This window comes from Chelmon rostratus, chromosome 11 (assembly GCF_017976325.1).
Source record: "Chelmon rostratus isolate fCheRos1 chromosome 11, fCheRos1.pri, whole genome shotgun sequence".
NCBI classification, from domain to species: domain Eukaryota; kingdom Metazoa; phylum Chordata; class Actinopteri; order Chaetodontiformes; family Chaetodontidae; genus Chelmon; species Chelmon rostratus.
This window is the reverse complement of record NC_055668.1, coordinates 26,256,708-26,269,439: the sequence shown is the minus strand read 5'-3', so window position 1 is coordinate 26,269,439 and position 12,732 is coordinate 26,256,708. Positions and strand designations below refer to the sequence as shown.

Below are 12,732 nucleotides of genomic sequence, written 5' to 3'. Positions count from 1 at the left end.
TACCATTTCAGTCCAAACGATGAACAGCTTAATCAACAAACAGTCTGAACATGATGATCAGGCCCTCAATGCTCTCTGAGCTTTCTGTCGCTGCACTGATTCATTGTGTTTCTGTTCAACAGGTGTGTCTCAGCAGCAGCTCTGCAGTCGACGGGATGAAAACTTTGTGTTTATCTGGACAAACTTCACCACGGAGGAAAGAAACTGAGTTTTATCCCAAATTTAATCTCAAGAGGAAAAAGAAAGTTTTAGAAAAATGAGGTTGGCATGAAGCAGAGGTGGAGCAAACCAAAACCTTTCACCTACAAACGAAGACAATCATGTTGTTTTGGTTTTAAATACAATGAATTCAAGTCGTGCGGCCATGAAACATGTTGAGGCGACACTTTCAGCTGATGTCTCTTTCTTCCTGTTTTCTACATTTTCTCCCTCAGTTTGGTCCAATATGCTGTTTGAGTCTGAATAATCATTTTCTCCTCATCTCTTATCTCTCCTTTCATACATCAAACTCGGACATGATCAGTCATCATCATTTTGGACTCTAATGTTCTTTAAAAGCCTGAAATTTAAAATGTAACAGTAATTAAATTCAATGCTTGACGACGTTTCCGCCTTCGCTGAAAACAACCTCTGAGTAAGTTTGGACTCTGTGCTTTCTTACTGTCAGCCCCAGACGGAGGTTATTTCCCAACATCCAGACAAAAAAATCCATCCACAGGCAACGTGTTGGTCCTCTTGTCGACAAAATAAATACTACAACGCCCTGACCACCTCTCTTCTAAAATCAGGAGGCTCAAACTACAAAATGTGACAGTAAAACTTCAAAGAATGAGCTCCGTCCTCTAAAGTTTCATCCTGTTGTCACACTGAGAGTAAATGTTGTCGTTCCCGCCGTCCGGCCTGGACAGGAAATAAATCTCATCAGACTATCAGACGTCTGAACGGAGCTGTGGTGAAACTTGACCTTCGGCATCAATCACAGTCTTTGAAGGAGCAGCGTTCCAGTTCAGGGCCGGTACTGTCTGTACTGCGACTGTGAAGCCAGAGGGCTGCCGGTTCCAAACCGCAGCGGCGCCGTCGACCCTCCGAAGGCAGTTCTGTAGCTCTGAGAGGAGGGCACCCCGCCCACACCCAGTCCATAACCCGCCCCCAGACCCTGCACGCCGAGTCCGAGCCCGCCGCCAGGCCGCGCCAGCCCCTGACTCAGCATCCCTGTGTAGGGAGAGGCTCCATAGGCGAGTCCCAGGCCTCCGTAGGGCCTGTGAGCGTGGTGTCCCGGGGCGGGGAGGACCACCGGCTGCACATTCCTGCCCGGTGTGTCAAAGGCAAACTCTGGAGGAGGGCTGCTGGGTTTGGAGGGCGTGGAGGTCAGCGGGTCCAGCTCCCCTCCCGAGGACAGCAGCAGAGGAGGCACGGAGGAGGAGGGGAGGGCGGCGTAGCCGTCAGCAGGACCCAGAGGGGGAGCAGAGGCAGAGGAGGAGAGGGCCCCGGTGAGGAGGGGTCTGGTCCAGTCGTCTTTAAAGATCTGGACCGTCAAGGTGGAGACGAGCGGCAGCAGCCGGTTGGTGACGTGAGCCAGGACCAACTGCTCGTTGGCGTCGCGGCGGATCCGGACGTGGGCGGAGCCGGCCTGAAAGACGGAGGCAGAGAGGGGCAGGGAGGGTGGTGCGGGGGTACGAAGCAGGAGGGGATGAGGAGGGGCAGGTCAGCGACAGGGGGCACAAGGTAAATGAATAAATGACGGCTGATGAAAAGTGCTTGATGATGCTTTTCAGCTGAAACATCTCCTGTGTCTGACGAGCTACATGCTAACGTCAGGAAGGCTAACTGAAACACTAAAAAAAGCATTTGAGTTTAATTCATGATAATAAAAACAAATGTCAAATTCACAGGTTAACAATAATAAATTCTGTTTTTTAAGTTTAACTGTTGTTCAGCCATGATGCTTCTGTCATCAGCACAAACTGTCCGACAGTTAAATAAACATCAGAGCGACTCATTGACCTTCGTCACAGCTCGTCTCGCCTCGACGTTCAGCTTCAAAATCCAAAATCTGACAGTAAAACACAAATCTGAGCTCCTCATTTTGTCCTTGTTTGCTAATTTCCCTGTCCTCATGGGAATATTCAGACCTCAAAAGGACAGAAAACACACACACACACACACATACATACACACACAGTCCCCTGTGGGGCAGAAGTGCAGTCAGAGGGTCAAATCAGTTTGGACAGCTGCTCTGTTAGCAGTGGGCCAACAACCAACAGTTGTGTAACTGCAGCAACATCAGTGACAACAACAACATCAACAACAACAAGAACAGCATCAAGGCTGGTGTAAACAGAGGACGCTGCTCCACCTGCAGGCAGGAGGTGCAACTGCTACACACACACACAAACACACACACACACACACAAAAACACACAAACACACACACAAAAACACACAAACACACACACACAAAAAAAACACACAAAAACACACAAACAAACACACACACACACACACACACACTCTGAGGCCATGACATCTGCTCCTTTGCAAAAAGACCAAAAATCTGATTTCGACAGCCTGTGAAACATTAATGTGCTAAATTTGGATGCCACCACGTACTCTGACTCGCAGTCTGACATCAAGCCAATCAGATATAACCATGAAGGTTATCTGAGTTAAAACAATAGTGTTCGTCTTTTGTTTTAGGTGTTTAGTGTTTTTGAATTCATGAGCTGCAGGAGGAAATCCAGTTTTCTCCTATTTTTGGCCTTGTGTTGAATAAAAACAGGCGCATTAGAAACAGAAGCAGCACTTTGAGACATCGAACAATGACTTTGCCACAGGAAACTTTTTGAATAATACATTTGGATATGAACATCGTGCTACGACTGGAGTTTACTGGTTTTACTTCTCTATGTTTGTATGCACGTCACGTCATCGTAAACTGTGGGAGTCTCCTCTGTCCAACATTTGTCCTGATGAAGGTGGACTGACCTTTATCATTAAATACTTCAGTCTGACCTCAATGAACACAACATTATTTTCTCCAATATAATAATGATTAAAATAAACTATTAACAAATCTTATGTTCTCCAGGTTTATTGGTTGTCAGTGATACATATTTTTTTACATCCTGCTTTCAGAGACACATTCCAGACTAAAGGCTGGCTAATAGGGATTGGCTTGTCCAATCAGGAACAAAGCTGTGCCCCCAATATTGGTAAAAGGTGATTTTGGCGTGAGCGATTAAAGCACCGGTGTTTCAAACTGCACTCAGCTGAACACTAAAAGTGACTCTCTCGAGTCAGTGTTTCTATAGAAACATGCAGAGCAACACGGCGGACTGCTTGGAGGAGGACCCGCTCCCTCTGTGGAGACAGCACATGCTACGGTAATGTAGCGAAAGTGACCTAAGTGAGACCTTGGGAGGGTGGACGTTTTTGGAAAGTGAGGACATTTTGCAGGTCTTCACTTTGGGACAGACCTTCAAAGGTCTGTTTGAGGCTTCAGACTTGGTTTTAAAATTAGGTTATTATTAGGTTCGGTAAGGATCAGGGTTAGGCATTTAGCTGTGATGGCGAGGGGCCTGAAACACACAATGTCAACGTTGGTCCCCACATGGACACAAGTACAAACGTTTGTGTGTGTGTGTGTGTGTGTGTGTGTGTGTGTTTCCAAGGACCTCAGACGCCCTGAACGCCGGCTGGACTTGTTTGTCGTCGCTACAACAACATGCAACACAGACGACAAGTCAACATAGACATCAGCAGCAGCAACAACAACAACTACAGTGTTCCCTCCCAAAACAGAGAGAGAGAGAGAGAGAGAGAGAGAGAGAGAGAGAGAGAGAGAGAGAGAATATCTGCATGAATGACTTGTTCCTTCTCCTCGTCTGGATGAACAAATCCCTGCAGATCGTCACTCTGAGCCGACGAAGAAGAGGGGGGAGAGAAATCCAGAAACAAATACAGACACGACGAGCAAAACAAACAAACGACCAGGAGGACGGGAGGAATAAAGGAGAGAAGATGAGGAGAGAAACAGCATGAAACAGCGGTGTTAACATACCAACAAGGCTCTGGGGCCCCTAACTTCCACAGGGGCCAAACAGCCTCAGGCGGACTGTGTGTCAGCTGTATGTTAATTGATTAATTGCTAATTTGTTGAGGAATTTGCTGCCCTACAGCACAATGACTCATTATTACCTCATTACCTTCACATCTCGCTCACAGGGAGGGATTTCTTGAATAAAGTTAATGAAAGCAAACTAACTGACACACGGAAACCTGGGGCAGGTGGTTTTTTAAGGAGGATCTGGTGTCTGGGTGTCTGGAGAAACAATGAAGCTGCTGCGTGCAGCACGATGGGACAGTTTGAGTCAGCAGGGTACATACGAACAGAGGATGGAGTCACTGGCTGAGAAACATACCAGAGATCCGAAGCCAACAGTCCAGAAGTGCTCGTTGCGAACCTCCAGCACTCCGTCCAGAGTCGACACCTGATTGGACACGAAGAGGAGCAATTAACCAATAAGAATCAATGTGTCATAAACTTCACAGGCTGCTTGTCTGTTGATCTTGACAGACATGTTTGGGACATATTTATGAAATAAAGTCTATTTTAAAGTAAATTGAAGCACTGTAGGTGTGTACGATGAGATTTATATCCCTTTCTGACTTTAATTAACCAATTTTCAGGAAATGACCCTGAAGGCGGATTGCTTCTGGTTATATGAAGAGATGCTAAACTTATTTATATCTGAAGTGTGTGAGTTCACATGACCACACACAAGAGTCAAGCTTTAATGTCTCTGAGGATTAATCTGCTTGATAGACAGGACTCAGTCATAATAAATACACACACATACACACACACAGTGCACACAGAACGTTTTCAGACTCATAATTAGGGTCTGGTGGATTTAACTTCTATCAATGATCCTTGAGATGCATTTACAGTTTGCACTGCATATACATGCAGTATGGTTGAATGAAACGTTTGTTTTTAATCTCAGTATTATTGCTGATGTGGTTTTATTGCTGATGACTGCTGCCTCTCACCTCTCTGAGCAGTTTGTCCAGTTGGCCAATGATGTGGGAGGGAGTGGTCTGTAAATGAGAGATGACAAATGCAATAAAGTTTATTACTGTTTCCAAAAGTGTCACAATGTGGGAGGTTGAAAACAGGATGGGCAGAGACAGACGCGCTGGTCTTACCTGCAGCAGCACTTTGCCGCTGTAGACGCTCATGGGATACATGGTGCCAAAGGTCATGAGAGCGATGGCGACCGCCGACGCCGTGTCCACCGCGTTATAGTTACTGAGCAAACACACAACGATATGAATGCTATTTAAGAAGAATAAAACAGAAGATCACATTCCAAGTCTGCAGAGACGTAATGTAGGACCTTTAGTTCTTTAGGTCTGTCCTCTATTTAAGGCGAAAACAGGCTGATTTTCTAACTGTCTTAATGTGGATGTTAAAACGAGCTTCACGATCAGACTTTCAATCTTTCTTCACCAAAAAATATCAATATTTGTTTTTTATCTTTGTTTAAAACAAGCTCACCACAAAGTCCATTTATAAGCTGTTTAACCTCATCACATGATCTTCCTGAGCAGATGGAGTCTGCTGTCATGGAACAACAGATTTTCTGAACACTTGTGCATGTTGGCTACAAAACTGATGAAGATTACGCAACAGGACGAGAAGCTACAGAGCAGCTAATAAATGCACCTTGAGGCGAAATCGTTTCCTGAGCTGCTGCTTCTTAGGTCAAACTTGTAAACCGAAGTGGACGATAAATTCTTAAAGGATAACTTTCGTTTTTTACAACCTGGACCTTATTTGTAGCATTAAACACGACCATTTACTCACCCAGACAACTTTGGTGGCATTTGGAGTCGTTTTGAAGAAATTAGCCCCAGAGGAGCGGCGCGTATATCCGTATAATGCGAGTACTCGGGGCATCCATGCGCAGCCTCTATATAACGCATAATCTGCAGAAACTCGTTCATATTCCAATATTTAGTTCTGATATGCTGGTGCTATTCCCCTCTGAGCCGGCGGTCGGCTAGTTTAGCTGTAGTTTGGCACAGCTATGGTTCGTTATTGCGTATTCGTAGCCGACCGCCGCAGAGTCAGCCGTGTTGTGGCTGGCTGCTCGCAGCGCGCGGCGTTCGGTAATGACATCATCCACGTCAGAGGTAGTTGTCTAGAGACGCCGGATGTTGATAACATGCCACCGCCGGCTCAGAGGGGAATAGCACCAGCATATCAGAACTAAATATTGGAATATGAACGAGTTTCTGCAGATTATGTGTTATATAGAGGCTGCGCATGGATGCCCCGAGTACTCGCATTATACGGATATACGCGCCGCTCCTCTGGGGCTAATTTCTTCAAAACGACTCCAAATGCCACCAAAGTTGTCTGGGTGAGTAAATGGTCGTATTTAATGCTACAAATAAGGTCCAGGTTGCAAAAAAACAAAGTTATCCTTTAAAACGTGCTCAGAATAAAAATAGAAATCTGAATATCTACATCTGCAGAGGAAGCTCATGTGTTGTGATTGAAAGCTTAGGAACAGCTACAAAACAGACCTTGTATTGAGTTCAGGAGTTAACTTATAATTTTACTTTTATTGGAGGAAATGTTGGTGCATCCAGTCACTGATATCATTACAGAAATGTGTCTGTTTTCCACATAACTTATTTTATTTTAGATATTTTGCTCCATAATCTGTCCTCGTGGAACCACTGGAGAACTCCTGCGTTTTTATATTTCTCTCATCAGCGCTCTAAATGACTCAAGGAACAAGGCTAAGTCACTTCACTTTTGCCATCAACTTAAAAGATCTGAGTCTCATTTCCTGTCCCGTCTCTGCATGTTCTTTCCTTCGCATCAGGCCACATTTTCAATGGAGTGCAGATAAAGATCAGGACGGTTCAAAGCAGCGAGGGAATTTCCAGCAGCGGCGATGGAAACGTGACATCACTAAAACCGAGAAAGCAGCCCTGGTTTCAGTGCGTTGGTTAAACAGCGACGGACGCCGGTGGATTTGGGGATTTACCAGCCGCGGGGGGAGATTAATCCTTACTTGATTTCGATGAGCATGTAGGTGATGCAGAGGGAGAGAGCTCCTGCCATGTTGATCAGCACAAACGGGTTCATGCGAGGCAGCAGCACGCTGCTGAGACCTGGGATGATGCCACACAAACTGCACAAACAAATAAAAACAGGATTAGTGTACGTGACCGCCGCCAGATTTTCACACGACGTCAACTCGAAACACAAATTAAATGTGACTGTTTCATCATGAAGACGTCCTGCTTCGTAAAAGTTAAGATTCACTTCATTTCACTTCGCTTTTCATCCAACCAAAGCAGAACATGTTACACCAAGAGAGAACACAAGACCATCAATCCAAAACACGTTTATCAGGAGCAAATAACCATCAACAATACGTACAAAACTCCTTCAGGGATGCACAGCACGCTCCTCTTACCTGCAGGTTGCTGCTGCAGGTATATTTTAATATGAGTCTATTCACAGATCAATGAAAGGAGACAAAATCATTAAATGATCACTTTTTCTGCTGATCACTGAATTTTAAAAATGAACCCTTTTCATTTGTAAGATTCACCTTTAAGAACAATAACTTTAGACCAGGGGTCACCAACCTTTTTGAAACTAAGAACTACTTCAAGGGCACTGAGTAATGCAAAGGGCTACCACTCTGATAATACACTTCTGAAATAACAAAGTTACACAGTGTACCTTTAATTTGATATTATTATATTATATTAGCATGGTAGATTTGTGACATGTACTGAAGTGTCTCTCCACGTTGTGCCGCTCAGCCGTCGCCACAGTCGCACCGCAAATGAGACACACACAGCTTTCTTTCACGTTAGTAAAAAAGAACTCTTCCTCCCATTCACTGTGGAAATGAGAAGTTTTCTTCCTTTTTCTGCTGTTTTTGTGGGTAGAAAACGCGTTCGTCTCCTCGTCTTTGCAGCGCTCACAAGCTCATCTCAGCAAAGCTGGTTTGTCATGCGCAGTAGACTGACCCCCGACCCAGACTACGTCAGAGTTCGTATATTAAACTTTTTTTATGATATACATTTTTTTATGTTTTTATGTATTCGTTTTTAAATTTACATCACTGTAAGTGTAATTCAAAAAGAATAGCAACGCAATTAAATACAATATTAGACAGAGCTAATTCGTGATTAGTGCTATTTTTAGAACTGGCTTACGGGCGACTGATGTGGATGCTGCGGGCGACCTGGTGCCCGCGGGCACCGGGTTGGTGACCCCTGCTTTAGAATGTATGTGACGTTTAGTTCATTATAAGCTCTCAGCATTAACAGACTGTAGTGTCCAGTTCATTAGGTACACAGAGCTAAAATGAGAGCAGTCTGATCCAACAGTCTGCTTCATGACGGTTGCGTTTCTGTTCAGACGGTTTTTAAGAGGTGTTGATTCAACATATTGGAGGCTGCGGCTTCTAGTGCTGTTTAACTGAGCGTATCTACAAATTCTCCACCAACATTTGTATTCTCAGGTTTTTAGTTTGTGGGACATTTTTGTTTCTTCCACTTTCGTTTTTAATTAGACGACAGTGAGACCAAAAGGCAAATGTTTGGACAGAAGTTTCTATTCTACCCTGATTGACTCAAACATCCCAGAAACTAAAATAATACCAGAGGTCCATTCATGTTTAAGATGAAAACACCAGTGTGTTGGTCTGCTCCCGTCAGTCTGCAGAGGTCTGTGCCCTCCTCTCTAAGCTGTAGCTGCGCTGCCTTTATGTTTGTCTTTAGGATTAGGCCTTTAACCCGATCACACCGACATAATGGATTTTAGGAGACGTGAACTAGAGTTGATGGGATCATCCTTGTTTTGCTTCATGTTATGTTGCTCTATGTTCTAAGCATCTGGATCTGCACATCCTATTGACCACAGAGTGTCTGGACCTTTGAAGGGTCACGTCTTCACACCTGAGCAGCCATTTCTCTTCAAACCAACTTCATTTAGATGTAAAGGGAGTGAAGCTGTGGCTATTTCTCTGAACTGACCTTTTGCATAAATAAAGGACACAGCTGACATGAGTAAAGACTCCTTGGCCCGGGTTAGTCTTGTTTGGCCCTGTTTGGCCTTGTTTGGCCCTGCAGGGGAACCAACCATTCAGCCGCAATCATTCAGCCGATTCCCCAAAACCCCAAACAGAGCCGACCCCGTACGCTCTCTGAGCAACGCACCGGCCCGGTGTTCCTGGAACTGATTAACGGGTCAATGAACACATCCCCGGGCGGGTCGGCCACGTGCCGAGCGTCAGATTGAATTTCCAATACGTCAAAGGCCAGCGCTCCGGAGCCGCCGCGGCCGGCGGCGTCGGGCGCTGTCACAAACACGAGGAGGAGCGCGGTGGCCGGGCGCCGCGAGGTGTTTGTCATTAGATAATGTTTAAAAACACAACAGTGACATGGATGTCACAACGTAATTAATGTCAAACGTGTCATTCAGAGAGTCACATGTTGGCCACGGGCGGGACTTTCGTCAGACTGGAAGAGGAGACGAGGAGGAGAAAAACGGAGAAGACTGATTGAATTTGTGTGCGAGCCCTGACAAGCCAAACATATGTTATTCCCATAAAATGGTCCAGCTCAGTTTTAACCAGTGAAGCTGAAGCAGCGTCTCGTTAGGATGGACAGGGGAGACAGACAGCGGTGGTGTCGCTCCAGACGAATCCTACAGCGGCTCCTGAGACGGACCGGGACTGTATGACGGCAGCGGCGATGATGCTGCTGGACGTACGGGCACAGGTTGTGATCCGCTGCTGGACGCTCTGGGTTCATAACAGACCCGCGGAGTCGGTCAGTCACACGGAGCCTCGGCGTGGAGTCCGCAAACTGAGCGATGACTCACAGCATTTGAGCCAATGGGCTCCACTCGACAGATTCTCTCCCTGCAGGAGTTTTTGTGCAGAAAATACCGTTTCATGTTAAATTCTGCAGCCTAACACACATCAGTAAATATCTACCAATAACTGACCAGCATTATCTTTCTATTTATCTGAAAGTGACAAAGCTGAGAAGGCGAAACCATGAGTTTAGCGTGAGGGATGAAGGCAGCCAACAGCAGCTCACTGTGCCACGAGTTCACATGTTACTAACACAGCGGTGGGGATGAAACTGCCAACACTGACTGTGCTGAGAGACATTTAGAGGGACAGTGGAGGTTAAAGGAGGAAAGAAAGAAGGAAAAGAGAAAAGGAAAGTGGAGAGTTGCGGATGAGATTGACAATCCCAGCAATCCCATAATCCCTCTTGATGCATTGATATAATTTGACATGTGACCTCGTGTGTGTATTTGTGTTAATCCAGACACGTTGCAGACAGAGAGCGATGGATTAAAGCAGAGAGACAAACAAACACTTGATACTCTGTTGGCTCTGCTCTGGACTCGTAATGAACAGAGGACACAAAACTGACCGCGTCAACGGTGTTTAACGTTTACAATATGGCGGACACAGACACACGTTATTCCTGGTGTTTAAATGTTAATCTGTTTCCGGCTACCTGGACAAGGTGTAAAATGCGTCGTGATGGGAATGTGATCGGACCTGCGTGACCACACCTGGAGGTAGTCTGGCTCGCGTTGTGTTGGGATTATAGGTGGATGTAAACATGATCCATCCATCCAATGTGCTGACATCGGTCGGCTACACACAGTACGTACATGTAGTACAACTCACAAACTCTGCCTCCGTGCAGTATAACATGTATGATAATAACAAAACACACATTCCGGGGCTGAGAGGAGTAAAACAGTTAATAAAGACATTAAATCAAGTTATCTAGAAGCTCGTAGGCCGACTGTATATAAAAGAGGAACATATTGATCAAAATCTCTGGAAGAAGGATGTGATATTTAGTATTTGTGTTGACAGTGTCGGCTAAGCGACATTATTCTTACTCTTATTCCCATGAAGAAGAGCAGATTCAGCATTATGAGGAAAACATCTGTGGAGATTCTGCCATGACAGTTTAGTGTTTGGACACAAATAAAAACATTAATGCTGAATCAAACAGTTAATCTGTGCTTCACTGTCAACAACTGCACTGCTGAGGAGCAGCAGAGCATGATGGGATACACTGAGCTCTGAATACCACTTTGGAGCAGCATTATGTAAAGTGAGCATCAAGACCGTGTTAGGACAGGACAGAAGTTTTGCAAAGGGCATTAGCGACACAAAGACGTGTATTTACTGCACCAGTTTCACTCCTGCAGGGTCTTTCATGACGGAGCATTTCCTGCAGCATGAAGTTCAATGAACCACAATAAACTAATGAGGGATTAAAAAAAAAACAGGTGGAAAAAAGGCAAGAAGCAGAAGAAGAGGCCGGCAAACTAGCGGCGTTTGGGATTTTCTCCTGTAAAAATGTGAATAAATGCATTTATAAAACACTTATTAACCCTTTCACACACACACATAAACACACTAACAGCACATCAGGAGCATTTTGGGGTTCAGTATCTTGCCTAAAAGGTGGCTTGTTTGGTCTTGTTTTACATTTAAAGCATAGCAAATTCCAAAATACCTTGTTTGAGACAATTAATTTATTTAAGGCACTAAAATGAAGCTAAAATCTGAAAACTGAACACAGATACTTTGATTTCTTTCTGCATTAAAGTGATGAGACAAGAACCAGGATCAGGATTTGATAAGGAGGCAACTCCTTCTATTTCTGTCATACAATTTTTTTAAATATCTGTCTCCCTTCTCCCCACTGGCAACTTTCACAGACACAGACACACACACACACACACACACACACAGAGCTCAGGCCTCTGGCTGGTGAGGCCGACAGAGCAGCAGGCTTTATATAACCCAGTTGGCCCCCAGACCCTGCTGGGGTTAAGTAGGGACAGGCTATTACAACACAGACAGTAACACACACACACTAACACAGTCAAGGAAACACATCACTTGCAAACACACTGGAAAACCCACACACTCACACAAATATGCACGCGCATACACACACGTACACACGTACGCACGTACGCACAGACACACACACACACACACACACACACACACACACACACTGGAAACTAGGCTGGGACGTCCTGTTCATTTCTGCCCTCTCAGCCAATCACAGCTCAGTTCTGCTGCACAACTCTCCAGGCTGTCGCCCCGAGTAACCTGCACCAACTGAGCTGCTGACTCTGTGTGTGTGTGTGTGTGTGTGCGTGTGTGTGTGTGTGTGTGTGTGCGTGTGTGTGTGTGTGTGTGTGCAGACTTCACCCACTTCAGATGTGGGAATACACAGTGGGATGTAATATTCATCACAACAGTCGACACTGAGCATCAGTCTGCTTTGGAGTCAGGCTATGTGTTACTATGGCAACATAATGAAAAATGTAAAGAGTTGTGGGAAACTCAGTTCTTTTTAGTTTTTTTAGTTATAACCAATAAGCTGATTTAATGATTGTTTCCCTGGTATCAGCAACTTTCTGGACATTTGTTATTGGCAATACTATTTACTGCTATTGCATGTGTGGTGCAATGACACCATTGTACATTATTGGTACAAGACGGCCAAACATCCGAATGGATAATAAGCCTGATGTGAGTGTGATCGAGTATGTCAGAAACATGCAAGTCTACAGATGACAGTGCAACACAATCCATCATTAATCCATCAGTCCAACAGTAACTGAGCATC

The 12,732-nt window shown here is 45.0% G+C and overlaps 1 protein-coding gene across 1 annotated transcript in view; it reads right to left on the bottom strand.

Annotated features, from left to right (window-relative positions):
• Window positions 1-205: 205 nt before the first annotated feature.
• slc30a6 (solute carrier family 30 member 6) overlaps window positions 206-12,732 on the bottom strand; it is a 60,169-nt gene continuing 47,642 nt past the window's right edge. Inside the window, exons 11-15 of the mRNA XM_041947664.1 lie at window positions 7,092-7,211; window positions 5,209-5,311; window positions 5,053-5,100; window positions 4,422-4,490; window positions 206-1,630 (exon numbers count right to left, since the gene is read on the bottom strand). Coding sequence (XP_041803598.1) covers window positions 1,007-1,630; window positions 4,422-4,490; window positions 5,053-5,100; window positions 5,209-5,311; window positions 7,092-7,211 — 964 coding nt within the window. The 3' untranslated portion in view covers window positions 206-1,006. The remainder of the gene's footprint in view (window positions 1,631-4,421; window positions 4,491-5,052; window positions 5,101-5,208; window positions 5,312-7,091; window positions 7,212-12,732) is intronic.